At 41.2% G+C, this 19,608-nt stretch overlaps 1 protein-coding gene and 1 long non-coding RNA gene across 5 annotated transcripts in view; both read left to right on the forward strand.

The window, feature by feature from the left end:
- The window catches only part of LOC309646461, a 98,800-nt gene that overhangs the window by 50,890 nt on the left and 28,302 nt on the right, over positions 1–19,608 (forward strand). The gene's annotated exons all lie outside the window — the stretch shown is intronic.
- POP1 (POP1 homolog, ribonuclease P/MRP subunit) overlaps positions 1–19,608 on the forward strand; it is a 47,481-nt gene that overhangs the window by 913 nt on the left and 26,960 nt on the right. For 2 of the 4 annotated variants that reach the window (XM_082432684.1, XM_082432687.1), the window contains exons 2-11: positions 4,585–4,725; positions 6,200–6,367; positions 8,074–8,249; positions 9,484–9,732; positions 13,448–13,535; positions 14,357–14,544; positions 15,234–15,490; positions 15,615–15,726; positions 17,893–18,004; positions 18,534–18,653. In XM_082432684.1, the coding sequence (XP_082288810.1) occupies positions 4,587–4,725; positions 6,200–6,367; positions 8,074–8,249; positions 9,484–9,732; positions 13,448–13,535; positions 14,357–14,544; positions 15,234–15,490; positions 15,615–15,726; positions 17,893–18,004; positions 18,534–18,653 (1,609 nt within the window). In that variant the 5' untranslated portion in view covers positions 4,585–4,586. The remainder of the gene's footprint in view (positions 1–4,584; positions 4,726–6,199; positions 6,368–8,073; positions 8,250–9,483; positions 9,733–13,447; positions 13,536–14,356; positions 14,545–15,233; positions 15,491–15,614; positions 15,727–17,892; positions 18,005–18,533; positions 18,654–19,608) is intronic. The other 2 variants (XM_082432685.1, XM_082432686.1) reach the window with 2 other exon arrangements.

Raw genomic sequence — 19,608 nt, forward strand, 5'->3', positions numbered from 1 at the left:
CCCCCTACTTCATCTACTTACACTTCAGCCCCTGTGACCGAGCCCACTGTGTCTGTCATTTCTCTGCATTGCCCCTCGGGGCAGAGGCCGTCCTGAGAGCAGGCTTGCACATCCTAAAGGAATAAGATGGGCCATTGAGGGGACCACGCTGAGACCTGGACATTGTTCACCTCCCCCCTCCCATGCTCCCTTCTCTGGGAGAGCTCCCCAAGATTTTCAAGGTGTCTCTGCGTTCCCTTTCTATCTCAGCAGAAGCCTAGTGACTGGGATCTGATTTCAGGTAGGAGATTATAGGTCTTGGTCCAGCAAATGGCCCCAGAGCTGTTCTCTTGGCAGATATTCGGTCATGCTGTATCAGAAGCGGTGGCACTTGGCTAAATATTTTTTACTGTTAATATACGCATTATAGGCACGTTTCACTCCATTTATGCATGCACATGTACATTCAACAAATATATATATTGAGTCCCTGCTTTGTGCAAGGCTAGGTCCTGGAGATGCAGCAGTGAAAAAGACTGGCAAAATCCCTGCCCTACCCTGCTTCTGAAACGGAATATAAGAAAATCCTCGTTATTCCCTCTCATTTTGTTCTACATACTGCTAAGGTTTTGGCTTTCCAACTTCTGGCTTTTTCATTGGTTTAGTTTTGGCCTCCCCTTGCCTACTCAGTTTTATCCCCTTCTACTGTCTCTTCCCGTTCTAGTCTAGTCATCCAGCATCCTCACTCCTGAATTCACAAAGCAGATTCCTGAATACTTTCTTCCCTAAGTTCCAACTAGTGAAATCCTATTTTCTCATTGACTTTTCCTGCAGATTCACACTTTTTCTTTCCCTTATCCAGTTTCCTATTGTGCTATACTGCAAAATTTAGTCTCTTATTATATGTGGTCTTATTCTTTAAGTTTTTTTTTTTTAATTTATTTTATTTTTGTTTACTTATTTTTGGCTGCGCTGGGTCTTCGTTGCTGCGCACGGGCTTTCTCTAGTTGCGGTGAACGGGGGCTACTCTTAGTTGCGGTGCGCGGGCTTCTCATTGCGGTGGCTTCTCCTGTTGCGGAGCACAGGCTCTAGGCACGTGGGCTCCAGTAGTTGTGGCACACGGCACCGGTAGTTCTGTCCTGCGGGCTCTAGAGCGCAGGCTCAGTAGTTGTGGTGCACGGGCTTAGTTGCTCCGTGGCATGTGGGATCTTCCTGGACCAGGGCACGAACCCGTGTCCCCTGCATTGGCAGGCGGATTCTTAACCACTGCGCCACCAGGGAAGTCCCTAAGTTTTCTTTGTTTTAAAAATAGTGAATAGAGCCAGACTGCCCGGCTTGAATCCCAGTACAACGACAAGCTTTGTGTGACCTCTCTGTGCTTCAGTTTCTTCATTTATGAAATGAGGATAGTGCTAGTACTTCCCTCATGGAGTTGTGAGACTAGATGAGTGAGGCATGGGGAATAGTGCCTGACACAGGAAGTTCTCAGTAAGTGTTGGCTACCTGAGATGACTAATTCTTTAAGGAAGGAGGCCGCATCCGTGTACTACTTTGGTATACGCACAGCCCAAAGCTATTATGAACATAGTAGGTACCCAAAAGCTTGTTAAGTTTGATTAAACTGGATAATTAGGAGGTGTTTTTAACTTACAAAACAGTTCACCATATGATTCTTTAAATAAGGTGCTTTCTTGGAGCATTACAAATAATTAAACTTGAGTAAAATATTTCTTGTGAAACAACATACCTGTATTCATAAGGCAGACTTTATATTAAGTCTGAGTCACCAATTTTTTAGATTGAAAGAAATCAGACATAACCCTTTTAATCCCCAGGTTTTCAAACCAGAGTCCACTCTACCAAAGGGTGTGTCTGATCAACCAGGGGATCATATGCTGTATGAGAAAACATGACATGTCCAATTTGAAGATTTGGGAGAAAACACTTTTATAAAGCCTGACACATACTTAGTGCTCATTAAAATTTTGACTAAATGGATATGAAAACAAACACAAACTGTGACTATTAGGAGTAGATGTAAAATTCACATGAATGTTAAGGTAAGAGTTAAGATTCCTTCTGGAAGCTATTTTAAACTAAATTCTCAGACTTGATAAGGATGTATTCTATATTCATTCTCTCCTGCTGTCAGAACTGTTTGAGGATCATTGCTAGTTCAATCTGCTAATTTTTTGCTCTCGAACCTAAGCTCAGAGATGTGACTTCTGAAGGTTACCCTAACCCTGGTGTCCCACCCAGGGTTCCCAGGTAGTGCTCTGTTTTGCTGGGCAAGTTCTGATTCAAGCAGGTGGATTAAATTGTTTTGTAGGATAATTTTGAATGGTTCTTAATACAGACTGATCTGAATCGTGTCTTTCACTAGCCAACAAGCTCTGTAGAACTCCATTGACCTCCTACATATTTTTTAGTTTGAAAAATGTTTTGGAGTGTAGATCTGGTTGTCTTTCATTTAGGTCAAAGCAGAATGGAGTGAGAAAGTGAAATGACATAAGTCTCTGTTATTTCATTCATTATTTAAGAATAAGAGCTACCATAAACTGAGCCCTTAGTTTATGCAAAGCCCCATGATTTGTGTTATGTACATTACCTTATTTAACACTCATAGCAACCTGCTGATTATTCCCATTTATAGAAGGAGAGACCGAAGCTCAAAGAGGGAAAGTAACTTTCCTAAGATTATACAACTAAAAAGTGTTAAGGAAGATAGTGAAGGCTCTTAAACACTATGCCACATAGGTTACTCTTAATTTTGCATGAAGTCTTGCATTGGAAAGGTGGTAAGTGAATGGAAGGTAGTTAATTCAGTGCTACTTATTGGACGTGGTGCAAATCCGGATGTGGCATTTGAAAGTTTGTGCGGGTGTTTTGGTCGGCATAATGATTGGGGTAACACTGCTGCCATTTACTGGGCAGGGGTCAGGGATGTTAGCCATCCTGCAGGGTGCAGTACCTGACTCTGCTTTGCATGAAAGCATCGGCTTCATGGATTTAATATACACTGAATTTTCCAGGAATACAATAAATTAGGCAAGATTGTACTTTTTAAAAAATTTTGTACTTTACCAAAGAGTGTTTACCAATTTGGGAAATTATGTCGCCAGTGGCATTACTACCTTCTCTTAGAGGTACTAGTACAACACACCGGTATTACTTTGCCTCTGTAGCTGTTGCAGACATGTAATCCTTTTTTTAAAAATAAATTTATTTATTTATTTTTGGCTGCGTTGGGTCTTCATTGCTGCTCACGGGCTTCTCATTGCGGTGGCTTCCCTTGTTGCAGAGCACGGGCTCTAGGTGCGCGGGCTTCAGTAGTTGTGGCGCACAGGCTTCAGTAGTTGTGGCTCGCGGGCTCTAGAGCACAGGCTCAGTAGTTGTGGCACACAGGCTTAGTTGCTCCACAGCATGTGGCATCTTCCCAGACCAGGGCTCGAACCCGTGTCCCCTGCATTGGCAGGTGGATTCTTAACCGCTGCACCACCAGGGAAGCCCCAGACATGTAATTCTATGTTTAGGTATGAGTAAAGACTAGTGTTAAAACATTTAAATGCTTGGAGAATAGCTTGGTTCTGCTACTCTGAGCTTCCCAGCCTCCTAGTGTCCCCCTTTTCCTGCAGGACCATTCCCTGTGTCCGACCTCCCTACAGTCAGCAAGGAAAGAGTTAATGACTGTTGCATGGGGGCTTCAGGACCTTTCTCCAGCTCTACAGATTGTGCCCGTGCCTGTGTTGGTGCCTGTGTCAGTGATTATCTCCCTGGGTTGAAAATATCTCTATTTCATAATGCCATCTAGTTATGGTGAAATATTTACATACAGAAAATAGATATTATTTTATTAGAATTACTTTTAGTTCTCCTTTACATCACAATGAGGATACATATTGTAGGACATGTTTTGATAAAAGTTATGTGTCTAGTAGGTTACGTAATTAATGAATTTCATTTAAAAACAGAAAACAGGTGTTCAAACTATTCAGTAAAAGAAAGGGGGCATTGAGTTTGAGAGTTGAGAAACTACTGTGTAATCAGGCTCCACTAGGTTTTTGTCCTTTGTCCTTCTTACTTCAAGCTGAAATCTTTTTGCTATTCTAAATTAAAGGTACAGCTGGCCTCATCTCAGCAGTAGAAATGAAAACATCCGTAATTTATGTTCAGTTTTTGGTGAGGTTACCATATCTGAATAGTGTGTCCCATATTTCATTGATTCATGTGACTCGTTTCACCTAAGAGTTTTGATAAACAGGTTTAGCTAATTTAATTTTTTTTACCGTGGCATAGGGATCTTATCTCACACTTCATTTTTCATTCTTCCAACAGACTTTATGCAGTGTCAACACTGGTATGTGACTTAATTATTTGACAGTGCAAAACAAAATTATTATTTTCTGTTGAATCGGGCTTGGGGTCCTTGCTGTAGATCAATATCATGATAACATTTTGATATCATTAATCCAGCTATAATAAATGGAGATTTATTATATTGAAGAATCAAATTTTGAGTCACATGAACATTTATTCATTACATTTATTTTTATTTTTGAAAGGAAGTTCCTTCTCCCTGTACTCAATTTATTACTTTCTTTCCAGAAATGTCTAATGCAAAAGAAAGGAAACATGCTAAGAAAATGAGAAACCAGCCCACCAATGTGACTTTATCTTCTGGCTTTGTGGCTGATAGTGGTGTAAAGTACCATAATGGAGGTGGAAAACCTTTCCAGACTCAAAAAGGTAAGATATACATGGTGCTCTCTACACATACTTCCATTTGGATCAGATTGCTCTTGTCAGCTCCTTTTGATAGTCATAATCTAAATGATAAAGGAGTTGAGTTAAAAATAGATACAGTTGACCCTCATTATTTGCAAGTTTTGTATTTGCAAATTCACCTAGTTGCTAAATTTGTAACCCCAAACTTAGTACTCATGGCACTTTGATGGTCATTCGCGGAGGTGCAAAGAGTGGGAAAAATTTTGAGTCACCTGACGTGGGTATTTCCAGTGGAGGTTCCCAGTGCCTTCCTGCTTCAGCTTCTTACGGAGATGACCGGAGGAAGGAGACTGGTGGGACAGGGCAGTGTAGTGCAAGAAGCTCCAGCTCTCACCGGGGTTTGAATTCCGATTGTGGGGCAGCCTCAGGCAGGTCACTTAACACTTCTGAACCTCATTTTCTCTTTGTAAGAGAAAGGAAGTAGAATCTACTAGGATGAGTTGTTCTTGCAATTTAAGATCATAATCTCTGTGAGATGTATATATACATACATACATAGATACATACTTGTTTTCTCTAGGAGCAGGGGTTCAGTGTTCACTAGTTCAGTGTTGGCTGTGACTTTTTAGAACATAACTGCTGGGAATAATGAGAATTGGCTGTAGGTATTTTAGAGCTGATATATTTTATCTGTACCTTAAAAGTTATTAAATGACACTTCTATATTTCCTAAAAGAAATGCAGTGCATTCATCTTATCTGCGTTTAACTTGTGTGCTGATTTTAGAACCTTGTAAAGTGATATGAAGGGGATAGCTGTTCATCAGGCAGCAATAGAAAATTGATTCAGATCCAACATTGATGCCCACTGTGCCAATGAGAAGCCGTAGCACACATTATCTCATTTAAACCTCACAATGACAGACCTTGCAACATGTTTCATGATTATAGGGGCTTAATAATTATCACTGCCATGGAAATAAACAGGAAGGCTGTAAAATTCTCTACTGATCTTTCCCTATATTCATAGAGATATTGTGTTAAAGTCAGAATGGTTTGAATGCCTAGACATTTGTATAGAGACTCTGCTTTTATTTCTTTCTTAGCATAGTGGCTCTCAACTTGAGTGTGCCAGAGCATTATGATGAAAGACTGAGTATGCAAAATCATGTGGATTATAGTATTTAAGGGAGCTTAGGTGTAAAAGCCACATTGCACTATTTATATGGAGAAAATTTCCCTCGTATCTGTTATACCCAAGTTTCTTTCATGTGTCACACTGACATGATTAGCTAGTGTGCTGCCTCCTAGCTATGTGACCTTGGGCAAGTCAACTCACCTCCCTGCCTGAGATCCCTCCTCCTTAAGGGGAGGACAGTAATAGCCACTTACAGGGTGGTTGCAGGATTAAAAACCTGATCGGTTTTCACCCAACACTCTAATCCTTATCTCTGATAAAAGTTTTCTTTTTGTTTTCTTTTTTGAAAATGTACTAGAGCCTCATTCTGGATCTTCACGACAGCGGCAAACCAGAACGACCCACCATTCACTGGCTGAATCTGATGCGAAGGAGCAGTCTTCTTCCAGGGTAACCTTTAAAAAAAAGGGAGGATGGAAAGCAGGTCCCGAGGGCACTTCTCAGGAGATTCCCAAGTATATAACCGGTAGGTATTTGTACGGAAGCCAAGTTTGATTGTACCGGGAGCTCTGTTTCTCCTGCAGCCAGATTTCTAATGCCTTCTCTCCGCCGGGGCCTTGGCCCTGCCTCTCCGTCTCTCTCCTCCCCTCCGTCCACATGGGCGCGTCTCACCTCCAGCCTGGACTCAGTGCCTCCCTGGGCCTGCTAGCTCTCCCTCCTCCGGGCTCCCTCCTCTCTCTTACTGTCTTCTTAGAGGTTCTGATTTGTGAGCTGTTCCTTTTTGTCTTAAAGTCGTCTCTGCCACCCCCTCCCCCCTTTTTAAAAAATATAAAACACCATCCACACTCCTCAGCACAGCATGTCCAAAGATAAAACCCAACTTAACGCACTCTGAGGGCAGCCAAGACCTGTAAGTACCTGTCTCCAGGCCCTTTCCAGTCTCATTTCCCAATACCCCGCTTCACGCTCACCCCTCACTACCTGGTAACCCTGTATTCCTTGTACACACCTTAAGCGTGCCTTCTGGTGTTTCTTTATGCCTTCTTGGAGGAATTCACTTAAATTTCTCCAGTGCTCTGTTTATTATTCAGAAAAAATAGTCTATTTTTCAATAAAGAAAACTAAAAATAGGTATGGTCACATATTTGTAAAAAAACAGGAAATATTAAGGAAGAAAACTCCTGGAGTCAAAATCATTTAAAATTTTGTTTTTTCTTTGTCTTCTTGTGGGATTATTACACTTAAGAATGGCTGTGATTATATTGCATGAAGCTTTCTATTTTTATTATTTTTTTAATAAATTTATTTATTTAATTTATTTATTTTTGGCTGCATTGGGACTCCGTGGCTGCACGCGGGCTTTCTCTAGTTGCGGTGAGCGGGGGCTACTCTTCGTTGCGGTGCGCCGGCTTCTCATTGCGGTGGCTTCTCTTGTTGCGGAGCACGGGCTCTAGGCATGCGAGCTTCAGTAGTTGTGGCACACGGGCTCAGTAATTGTGGCACGCAGGCTCAGTAGTTGTGGTGCATGGGCTTAGTTGCTCCGCAGCACGTGGGATCTTCCTGGGCCAGGGCTCAAACCTGTGTCCCCTGCATTGGCAGGCAGATTCTTAACCACTGTGCCAGCAGGGAAGCCCAGCTCTCTGTTTTAAAAAAACTCTTTTTTACCTTATTTTTTAACTAAATTTTTTCTGATTAGAAAAGTAAAACCGAATCCTTAGTTTCACAATCATATAACACAGAAATAACTACTATTGGTGTTAATCTATTAGAAGTTAGGGTAGTGGGTGAATTGGAAGCTCATGTGCTTCAAATCTGTTTTCCTTCTGAAACCTACCAGGAAAAGTGTCAATTCAAGATCAGTTTTTTTTGTTTTTGTTTTTGTTTTTTTTTAAAGGAACTCCTTTATTTATTTATTTATTTATTTATTTTGGGCTGTGTTGGGTCTTCGTTTCTGTGCGAGGGCTTTCTCTAGTTGCAGCAAGCGGGGGCCACTCTTCATCGCGGTGCGCGGGCCTCTCACTATCGCGGCCTCTCCTGTTGCAGAGCACGGGCTCCAGACGCGCAGGCTCAGTAGTTGTGGCTCACGGGCCTAGTTGCTCCGCGGCATGTGGGATCTTCCCAGACCAGGGCTCGAACCCGTGTCCCCTGCATTGGCAGGCAGATTCCCAACCACTGCGCCACCAGGGAAGCCCCAAGATCAGTTTTTAATGACGGTGGTGTTTTCTTCGACAGCTTCTACTTTTGCTCAAGCTCGAGCTGCTGAAATCAGTGCCATGTTGAAAGCAGTGACCCAGAAATCTTCTAATTCACTGGTTTTCCAGACGCTGCCACGGCACATGAGACGAAGAGCCATGAGTCACAATGTCAAACGCCTTCCTCGACGGTTACAGGAGATTGCCCAGAAAGAGGTATAAGTGTCCCTTAATGTAAATGTGTAGGTTAGTGGTTCTTAAAGGAAATTGAGAAGTGTTAACCTAACAGAATTTATTAAAATGAAGACTAAAAAAACAGCGTGCTCATTTTGCATATTTTTTGGTTTAATCATTATCTTCCCCACCTCCACCTCCACTCCCCTCCAAAATTAGCAGGCCATTGGATATTACAGCTGCTTTTAAATACAGCATTTGGAACCTCTCTCTCTTTATGATGTTAAACAGTTGATGTTCCCCTGCCAGATTTAAAATGAAAATTTGACCTTCTTACCAGATAAGTAATTTTAGCTCTGCACTTTGTGGGTGTGACCAGTTGAGAGTTGGAAGGTTAAAAAAGGCAGCATCAATGCCTAGTATTTGCCTTTTGTCTTTTTTTAATGTTGAAAACTTGAACTTGGATTTAATTTTTTGTTCAAGTCCAATTGTTTTTGGCTTTACCAAAATTCTTGGCTTGGACATTCTATGATTGTCTAACCACCCTATGTCTTTACTAATTTATTCAAAATTTCTTTATCAAGTACCTTCTGTGTACTGGTATTATGCTGGTGGTGGGGTTAGGGTCCATTAAGGTAAAGTCCTTATTCTTAAGGGGCCCACAAACTAATGGAAAAGAGTTTTTCCCACAAAAGTTTAGCTTAGCTATGGAAGAAATGAAGAATGAAAACTAAACAGGAATTTTGTTCTCTCTAGATTTAATGTGAGGTCTGTTTCCTAGTGATAGCATTTAACATTTGTCTGTCAGTACCTAAGTGATATGAAATGTGCAGCTTCTCTCCACTTTTATATCTTTGGTCCTAAGTTTTGGGTTTAGTTATATTCTTAGATGTTAAAAAACAATAAAAAAATCAACACAAAGCTAGCATTTGATTTATTCTTTCTTGCTTTCTAATATTAATAGCTGCAAATAAGTTTGAGTTACTGTGTTGAACATTTTATAAATATTCTAATCTTCCCAGTCCCCAAAGCTTGGCCAGTTAGTAAGTGATAGAACTGTGCTTCCTTCCTAGGTTTGCCTTTTTCTAAAATCTTCACTCTTTCTGTTGCCTCCTCTGCTTTAATTGGAGAAATCACCAAGTTAAAAAATTAAGCAAACTAATAGAGTCTGTAAGGTACTCCACTTCACCTAAAATTAGCTGTTTGAATTCCTAACGTTTAACTTTGTTTTGAGATGGTTACGAACTAGGATCTGCCTGTCTTCTTGAAACTATAGGCAGAGAAAGCAGTTCATCAGAAAAAAGAACACTCAAAAAATAAGTGCCATAAAGCTCGACGATGTCACATAAACCGGATGCTAGAATTTAACCGGAGACAAAAGAAGAACAAATGGCTAGAAACTCACATCTGGCACGCAAAGCGGTTTCACATGGTCAGGAGGTGGGGCTACTGCCTGGGGGAGAGGCCGACAGTCAAGAGCCACAGAGCCTGCTATCGAGCCATGACGAGCCGCTGCCTCCTTCAGGTATGCTTTTCCGATTGCCTTCCCCTTTATTTTCATTTAGACCCTTTCTGATTTAGACTTTTAGACTAGTTCATGGTATGCCAAAGCCCTATCTGAGATTATTCATTTTAAAAATAATTGCTGGGCAAGAGGCATTTTGCCAGATGCTGGAGATGAAGCAGCCTAAAGTTATTGGGGCACACTGACATTAATCAAATAATTAGCCAAATATACAATTGTAAGGGAATACTATACAACACCGTGAGCGTTCGTAACAGGAACAGGAGTGCTTCCCCATGGAAGTGATGCTTAAGCTGAGCTCTAAGGGGTAAGGAGATGGCAGAGTGGGTGAAGGCAGAGGCAGCCAGATAGGAGGGAAGGATTGAAATAAATTCATTGTGACGAAGATGAAGAGAGTGAGAGCAGGGCTAACATAGGGCGAGATTAGTTCTGGAGAATAAGTAGGAACCACATCCTGCAGGGTCTTGTTGGTCATGCTCGGGATTCATTCAGCAGTCATTCACCACCACAGATATTTGAGAACCATATATGTTGGGAAGTTTGTTTTAAACTCTTTGAGAGGACAGTTGGTTTTAGAGCTGCATAATAGTATTTATTTGGCTGTCCTATCTTCTCCTGTGCCTCCCCCCACCCCACCCCGCCCCCGGTCAGTTGCTAATTCAGTAGCTTTCTCTCTCTTCCAGTACATGTTTAGAAATTTGTTCTTTGCAGAGGGCCTATCTTTCAATGGCAGAATGGCCTTGGCCAACTTTTTTTTTTTTCATTATTAATTTATTTATTTATGGCTGTGTTGGGTCTTCGTTTCTGTGCGAGGGCTTTCTCTAGTTGCGGCAAGTGGGGGCCACTCTTCATTGCGGTGCACGGGCCTCTCACTATCGCGGCCTCTCTTGTTGCAGAGCACAGGCTCCAGACGCGCAGGCTCAGTAATTGTGGCTCATGGGCCCAGTTGCTCTGCAGCATGTGGGATCTTCCCAGACCAGGGCTCGAACCCGTGTCCCCTGCAGTGGCAGGCAGATTCTCAACCACTGCGCCACCAGGGAAGCCCCTTGGCCAACTTTTGAAAGCCGTTAGTATTAGCATCCTCTGCTACCTCTTGAGAGCAATGTAGCAGAATAATCAATACAAGAACCTTAAAAAAAATTGTGGTAAATTAGACATAACAACAGATTTGTCATTTTAACCATTTTTACGTATACAGTTCTGTGGCATTAAGTATATTCACATTGTTGTGTAACTGTCATCACCATCCATCTCTAGAGCTTTTTCGTCTCCGAGACCAAAGCTCTGCATCCATTAAACACTAACTCCCCATTCTTCTCTCCACCAGTCGCTGTCAACCACCATTCTACTTTTCATCTTTATGAATCTGACTACTCTAGGTACCTCGTATAAGCAGACTCATACAGTAAGCCAGCTCCTTTTGAGACTGGCTTATTTCACTTAGCATGATGTCTTCAAGATTAATCCATGTTGTATCATTCGTCAGTTTCCCTCATTTTTTTTTTTTTTTTTTTTTTTTACATTTTATTTATTTTTGGCTGCATTGGGTCTTCCTTGCTGCACACGGGCTTTCTCTAGTTGCGATGAGCGGGGGCCACTCTTTGTTGCGGTGCACAGGCTTCTCATTGTGGTGGCTTCTCTTGTTGCGGAGCACGGGCTCTAGGCGCTTGGGCTTCAGTAGTTGTGGCACGCGGGCTCAGTAGTTGTGGCTCGCGTGCTCCAGAGCACAGGCTCAGTAGTTGTGGCACACGGGCTTAGTTGCTCTGTGGCATGTGGAATCTTCCCGGACCAGGGCTCGAACCCGTGTCCCCTGCACTGGCAGTTGGATTCTTAACCACTGCGCCACCAGGGAAGTCCTCCCTCATTTTTAAGGCAGAATAATATTTCATTGTATGTATATACCACATTTTGTTTATTCATTCATCTGTCAATGGGCACTTGAGCTGCTTCTACCGTTTGGCTATTGTGAATAATGCTGCTATGAACATGGGTGTACAAATATCTCTTCAGTTCCTTGCTTTCAGTTCTTTTGGGTATATACCCAGGAGAGGAATTGCTGGATTATGTGGTAGTTCTATGTTTAATTTTTTTTTAGGAACCATCATACTTTTTTCCATAGAGGCTACAGTATTTTGCATTCCCATCAGCAGTGCACAAGGGCTTCAGTTTCTCCATGTCCTATCAACACTTGTTGTTTTCTGTTTTTTTGATAATTGCCATCCTAATGGGTGTAAACTAAATACAAGAACCTTTTAAGAGCCTTTGATTTGAAGACTCAGCAGCAGAAATCATGGATTATAGTCAAATTCTTCATTTTGACTGTTGAGGAGCCTGGGATCCAGAGAGATGAAGTGACTTGCCTAGGGCTGCACAGCTTGTTGGTGGCCTACGTAGCAAGATAGGCCCTCCCCAGTGCTACATCGGGAGCTGATTCCCCTGGCCTCTGCTTTTTCCACTGTACTCTGTCATCTCTCAAATTTTAAGGCAGACATATAGTTACTTCTCATTTTGGACAGAATTTTTGCTGAGGTTATCAGATATCTTCTTTACATTTGATTAGTCCTAAGTAATAAAAATAATAGCTAGTAATAACAAATATTTTTGAGTACTTAATTTATGTCTGTTTTAGTACTTTACATGTGTTAACTCAATCCTTACAACAACAGTATGGGGTAAGTTTTACCATTATTTCCATTTTACAAATGAGAAAACTGAGACGTTGAGCAGTTTATCCCCGGCCATACAACTGATGAGTGGTGAAGTTGGGATTTGAGCCCAGGTAGTCTAGTTCCAGAGTTCCACGCTCTTAACCATTATTCTCTGCTGTCACCCAGTTGTACACGCTCTGGTGGGGTTCCTCTGCCACTGACAGCTGAGAGTGGATCGCTGTTGCTGGGAAGGTTTCTGTGTGTGAGTGATAGCATTGATTAATGTGAGTTTGTCAGAGCCTTACCTATAATTTTAGTTTCAGTTGCTGCGTGTCCTGAAATTGCTTAAAGGCGCTATGGCGGAAGGGTTGGTTCGGGGGTCAGTGAGCCTGACTTGAGCGCTAGCTTCTCCACTTACTGATGATATGGCTCTGTTCAAGTAACAGTCTCTGTCTCAGTGTCCTCATCTGTCAAACAAGATTACGATAGTACCTGGTTCATCAGGTCTTGGGAAGATTAAATGGCCGTCCATGTAAGGAGTTAGCCCAGCACTGGCACTCAGTAACCTTCCAGTATCCATTAACCATTATTATAGTTCTTTAATGTAATTGGTTTTATTAGCTCAGTCTGAGCTCTCTTCATCTTATTTAAATTGGTACGGCCTTACTCTGATTGCTCTCAGTTTTCCTTGTACATTGCTTAGTCAAATTTGGATATCATGGTCAAGACTGAGCAGTGGAGAAATACAGGATAAACTGCCACGTGTGTCTTTAGGCTCAGTGTTTAGTAATCCTGAGGTCCTGAATTAGGTAACCAAAGTGAGCAACCTTAACATAATTTTGCTGAATTTATTACTGTCTTGCTTATTCTACTTTGATTTTTTTTACTTTAGGTAGGTTTTGGGGAGGGATAATCCGTTACTTAGAGGCACTAGTTTTTACACCCTACTTCGAACTTATCTGTGAATATGGGATAAAACACGTATTTTCTTTCTAAAAAGTAAGACACTGCCACTTACATTTTCAATAGAAATTCAAGTATTTGATTGTATCTCCCTCTTTTTGCAGGATTTATCCTACTACTGTTGTTTGGAGTTGAAGGGCAAAGAGGAAGAAATACTGAAGGCACTTTCTCTAATGTGTAGCATAGACACAGGTAAACTTGTTTCAGAGCTGAGTCCCATTTTATTTTATTCTATTTTTTATAAATTTATTTATTTTTATTTATTTTATTTTTGGCTGCGTTGGGTCTTCGTTGCTGTGTGCGAGCTTTCTCTAGTTGCAGCGAGCGGGGCTACTCTGCCTTGCGGTGCGTGGGCTTCTCATTGCGGTGGCTTCTCTTGTTGCGGAGCACAGGCTCTAGGTGCGCGGGCTTCAGTAGTTGTGGCGCGTGGGCTCACTAGTTGGGGCTCGCGGGCTCTAGAGCGCAAGCTCAGTAGTTGTGGCGCACGGGCTTAGTTGCTCCGCGGCATGTGGGATCTTCCCAGACCAGGGCTCGAACCCGTGTCCCCTGCATTGGCAGGCGGATTCTTAACCACTGCGCCACCAGGGAAGCCCAGAGTCCTATTTTAGTCTTTATATATGTATTCATTTCATGAACAAGTGTCTGCTGTAAGCATTTTGGAATTTAAACATGCTTTACTGAGACAGTTCTTGTTACCAATGACTATGTTCATATAAGGAAAGCTTGGGGTGGCTTTTAAACCATTCCAAATATTGTTGAGTGTAAAGTGAGAGAACCATTATTCTGGTGGAGTGAATTTAGGCAGGAGGAAACTCAAAACTCATTAAATCATTTACTCAGATATTTGTTGAGAACTTCTTGGGTGGTTTTGATGACTTCTTGATCTAAGCAGTGATCAAAACCAACACCTCATCCATCATGGAGATAGACAATATATAACAGTATGGCTATCAGGAACTAATACTGCAGTCTCAGCACTTGAAATCTTAGAATTTTGTTTTTGTTTATGTCAGGATTGACTTTTGCAGCAGTTCACTGTTTGTCTGGAAAGCGCCAAGGTAGTCTCATGCTTTACCGGGCAAATAAATATCCTAGAGAAATGCTGGGTCCTGTGACATTTATTTGGAAGGCTGAGAGGACCCCTGGTGACACTTCTGAGAGCAGGCAGTTGTGGATCTGGCTTCATCCAAGTCTTAAACAGGTATAATCCTTGACAGTATTTCCTCATCACTCTGTTACTGTATTCTTGATTACTGTTGGAAATCAGTGCTATAGAAATTTCAATAGTCTAAAAGTTTGATTGATAGCTTGGTATTTGAATATAAGGAGGATAGTTATGTGAATATTAAGTGGAGCAAATCTTGAGCTGACTTTTAGTAAGCCCTAAGTAGAAGGAGAGATGAAAACCAATCTTATTATGCAAAGGGCTTGAAATGGTGCACTGGGACTAATGCTTCCATCAGCCTGAATTGGTTCATTGGTATTCAGGTGCTTGTGAGAGCCTGTTTGATGATGAGAATCTGTTTTGAGTAATTCTGATGATTTTTTAATACTGCATTTAGCTTAGCTTTCCTTTTTTAGCATACTCACTGTTTTTATACAGTAGACTGTAAATTTTCTCCAAATTCCTCTTTAAACTAGTTTTTAAAAAAAACTGGTCAGAGTATTCATGTTGTTTTCATTAATCTTTGACATTTCGGAGTTCTTTTTTTGTTCTAAGTGCAGAGGAATCAAAAAACCTTTTTGATGATGATAAATTTAGTTTAATTTGTGAAGAATAAAAATGTACATTTTTAAAGGTAGAAAAAATAACATACACTAAACCAGCTTAAATTCGAAACATATTTAAATTCCAGAGTTTAAAAGTAAAATGTTTGAACATATCCTTAGGATATCTTAGAGGAAATAAAAGCAGTGTGCCAGTGTATGGAACCCACCAAGTCGACTGTCTGCCTCCCTGATCCCCTTCTGACACCATCCCAAGAAAAAAGCCAAACTGACCTGCCCAAAGAGAAAATTGGCAAGAAAAGAAAATGGAAAGATGATGAGGAAAATGCTAAACCAATTAAAAAAATCATCGGTGATGGAACTAGAGATCCACTTCAACCGTATTCTTGGGTCTCTCCGACCACAGGCATTGTAATCAGGTATGGGTTGAATTTGCTCTGAACCTACTGACCGTTTTCAGTGAAGGTGTGCTCTGTTTTTGCCGGTGAAACAGACATCATATACGATGGAAGTTGCCATTTTAAGACCTTTTCTTTCTTTCAGTGATTTGACGATGGAGATGAACAGATTCCGGCTGATTGGTCCACTTTCCCACTCCATCCTAACTGAAGCACTCAAAGCTGCTTCTGTCCACACTGTGAGAGTAAACGTGCTTGTAATGTTTTATTCTGGTCACCTCCTTCTTAGCAAATTTGTGAAACCTAACGTAATTTGGTAACATTTTGGGCCATGGCTTATAAATGTTTGTTTCCCTACTTACGCTTATGATCAAAGACTTTTATCTTTCCCTTTTCCTAGAAGAGCAAATCTAAGTGAATGTAATAAGTAAACTGACTTGTTCTTATTTAAATACAGACTGCTTCTGCAGCTTCTGAGTCTTGTAGAAGGTTCTTAACTTCTCCGTAGGCAGCTAACAGGGAGCGCCTAAAATCCTGGAAAGTATATGCTAGTTTTTTTTTGTTTGTACTTGTGTGATGCATATTTTCTGGGGCTAGTTTTAAGGGTGATACCTAACAGGTTGAGAACAGTGTGTTGAGCGCTTCTCTGTCCACTAGAACGTTCTGCGAGGGTGATGTTTCTTTGTGCCGTCCATTCTGGAGCCACCAGCCACATGTAGCTACCGAGTTGCTAGCGTGACTGAGGAAGTGAATTGGTTCCTTTATTTAATTTTAATTAACTAACAGTTAAATTCAAACTGTTCTCTGTGGCTAGTGGCTGCCATGTTGACAGTGCAGGTCTGGAGAGTAGAGACTAGATTAGGAATCAGACACTTTGGGTTCAGATTCGGTTTGTTTTTCGGTATTTGTGCAATTAACCTCTCAGTGCCTGTGCCTCTCGCAGATTGGACACGTTGAATATGGTGATAGACCTGAACAGAGTTTGAGCTGTTAGAAGACAGATACTTTAAAAAACAAAGACGACTTCTGTCTCCCTCTTCCCTGTTTCCACAGTAGTCTCAACCACTGTTGTCTCTTTCCTGGGTCCTGAAGCAGCTTCTTAACTTTCCTTCATTGCTCTCGCTTTTCACTCTATTCTCCACGCAGGAGGCAAAGTGATACTTTGACAATTTATTCACATCGTGCTACTTCCTGATTAAAAGCTTTTGGATAGCTTCTCATTGTATTTGAGATAAATTCCAAAGCCCTTAATTTGACTGGTAATCTTATACCTTCATGTCTGTCTGGCCTCATCTCTCCTCGCCTTTGGCACTTCAGCCACCCTGGCCTTCTTCCAGGTTCTAGAATATGTCAGATCTCACCTCCCTTAGAGCCTGTCTGAATGTCCCACCTCTATCGCTCTTCTTGGCTAAGCCTTCCTCATTCTTTAAGTTTCAACATCTATATCATTTTCCTCTGGAATCCTTTTCTGATCCCCTAAGTTAAATTATATCCCTCCCGTTGTTTTCGTCCCATCTTGCACATTTCCTCTATTTACGTCTAGATTTGTTTGCATATCTGTTCAATGTTCGTGTCTCATTAGAGTCTGAGCTTCGTGATGGCAAGGACGGGGCAGTCCCATTCTTTACTCTGTCCCCTGGGCTTAGCACAGTGCCTGGTGCAGAGTTGTTACTCCATGCTAGCTCATAAGTTGCAGAGGGAGGATTCGAACCTAGGACGTTTGGTTCCAGGGCCTGTACTTTGAACCACTAGTTTGTGCCACCTGAGTTTGTGTGAGGTAAAGGGCGCGTGTATTACAGGTTAGAATCTGTAGGGGCACATCCTACTTCAGTGAACTTTGGTATGAATCATGGCTGTAGGTTCTCTTCCTGGGCATGCTTACAATACTTGAAGTGCTGTTTGAAACCTTTCCCAATTCCTAGTTCTGTTCAGAAAGAAGGCAAGTAAAATACTTGTGTAACTTTCTTGAAATTTCTAGAAATACTATAGTAGTAATAAATCCTTTCGCTGAAGATTTCTTCAAAAGGTATTGGTTTGGTTTTTCTTTGGTGAGGAAAATTTTATTGCTTCATTCTGTGGTGATGAAGTTGGTAGAGTGGGAGAAGAACAAGGAGCAAGGCATCTCTTGTTGGCACTGTGCTACAGAGACCACAGGTGTGCAGTAAGTTAGGTAGGTAGTCTCTCAGAAAACCACGAATGTTTTTCTTAGTTTGTGAAATCTTGAGAGAAGTATAGTCCTGTGTCCTTGTCTGTAATTAGAAGAATCATTAGTCTGATGTGACAGTTTCCCTGGTTCCCCTCATAAAAGATTCATTCCCAAAAACAGGGAAAAAAGGATGGGGGCCAATAGCACAACCATTTTAACCAAAATTATTAAGTCTGATCCATTATTTGTCTGGTGAACAGGAGTTGTTGTTTTCCAGGAGGGAGAGGACACAGAGAAGACACCTCACTCTTGGTGGATTGAAACCTGCAGGAATCCTGATAGCGTTTCCCTTCTTCACAGACAGGAAACCATTTTTGAATTGTTGGGAGGTATAACAGGGGGGATACTGGGTTGTACTGGGGAAGAAGGGAAGAGTGGGAAATGGGTTAAAAGAGCATCTTGCAGTTGAGCTACCTAAATGTAGTGGTGCTTTTTAACTTGTAACTGTTTGTTAAAATACAGCAAGAAAGCACAAATGAAGTGTTAGTATTCTAAATAATTGGCGTTCCATTGCTATAGATAAATGCATGTACCAGCTACTAAAATAAAATCTTACTTACCTTCACATGATTGCATTTGTGTGTGAAGCTCCTATAGTTATTGACAGGAACATACATGTTCATGTCATAAAATAACCTGTTATGTTAATTTAATGTTTTTTGTAAGAAACTTCACTCTTTATGAGCGTTAATTTATTCTCTGAAAGTATCTTTGGGGAAAAAAAGGGGAATACGTGTCTTTACATAATTAGCCCAAGATGAAAGTTTCATTAGAAAAATTTGAAAATAAAAGCAAATATATATGTGTTTGTGAATAACTTTCTGTTTGCTTTTTGTTTTGTTTTGTTTTTTGCTAAAGGAATAACATCACCAGCAGAAATTCCAGCAGGTACTATTCTGGGACTGACAGTTGGTGATCCACGAATAAATTTGCCTCAAAAGAGGTCCAAAGTTTTGCCCAATCCAGAAAAATGCCAAGGTAAAGTTCTTGAGACAACCTGGTTTTCCTTACTATTTAGAGCAGTCAGTCCCATTAGAAGAGTTCTGTCTGTGACACTTCTGCGGTAACTTTATCTGTAGAAGAATTAGGGCAGTCTTTACCTGCCTACCTTTCAAGGTGATAATGATCAAAGGAGATGGTGTATGAGGAAGTATCTTTCAGCTGTAAACATGTAGCCTGACCCTTATGTTCATTTTTTTCCCTGAGTTCTCTATTTTTAGTATCTAGTAAAACCTGTCTCTGCAAACTTGGTTCTCTGAAAATGCCTGGCTTTTCAGAATTTTAATTGTGAGGAAGGGATCTGCACCCGCAGCTGGTCTTGTGCTCTTTGGAAGCCTCTGTCTGACCATACAGATGATCCAGGTTCGAATCCTGGCAAGGCCATCCCAGGTGCCGAAGGGTAAGATGTCTTGGTTTAGACTCAGTAGAGTGGCCTGCAGGAGTTCTTGGGGGTGACACGGTGGGGGATGGGTAGGGGCTGGCTACAATTTTAGTCTAAACTTGCGATATGCAGCAATTGTAATAATGTCTCGTATTTACTGTCATTTAAACACGGTTAATTGGAAGAATAATTAAAATCAGCTTATGAATTTTTGGAGAAAGGATACAGGTGTGTGTAGAAACAACTTCAGAATTTTTTTTTTTTTTTACCTTCACATGTAGTTAGATAGCTTATTAAGGGGGCAATAAAGTACTCTGCCAGAACTTTACATGAAAGGCGGATTGGATGAGGGAGGAGTTTAAGATATATAGGTAAGTTAGTTAATTACGGAGCCTAACACTTTAATCAATGAATTGTTGCCTCTTTCTTTTTTAATAGCGATATGGTCTGGAACAACCATAAAAGTTAACAGCGTCTACTACACCGATAAATGTTTACTGTCGTAATCATCTCAAAACTGTAGTTTAACTCTACTTAGTTTCTCTTGCTGCC

Source organism: Balaenoptera physalus (genome assembly GCF_965194825.1).
Source record: "Balaenoptera physalus genome assembly, chromosome: 17".
NCBI classification, from domain to species: domain Eukaryota; kingdom Metazoa; phylum Chordata; class Mammalia; order Artiodactyla; family Balaenopteridae; genus Balaenoptera; species Balaenoptera physalus.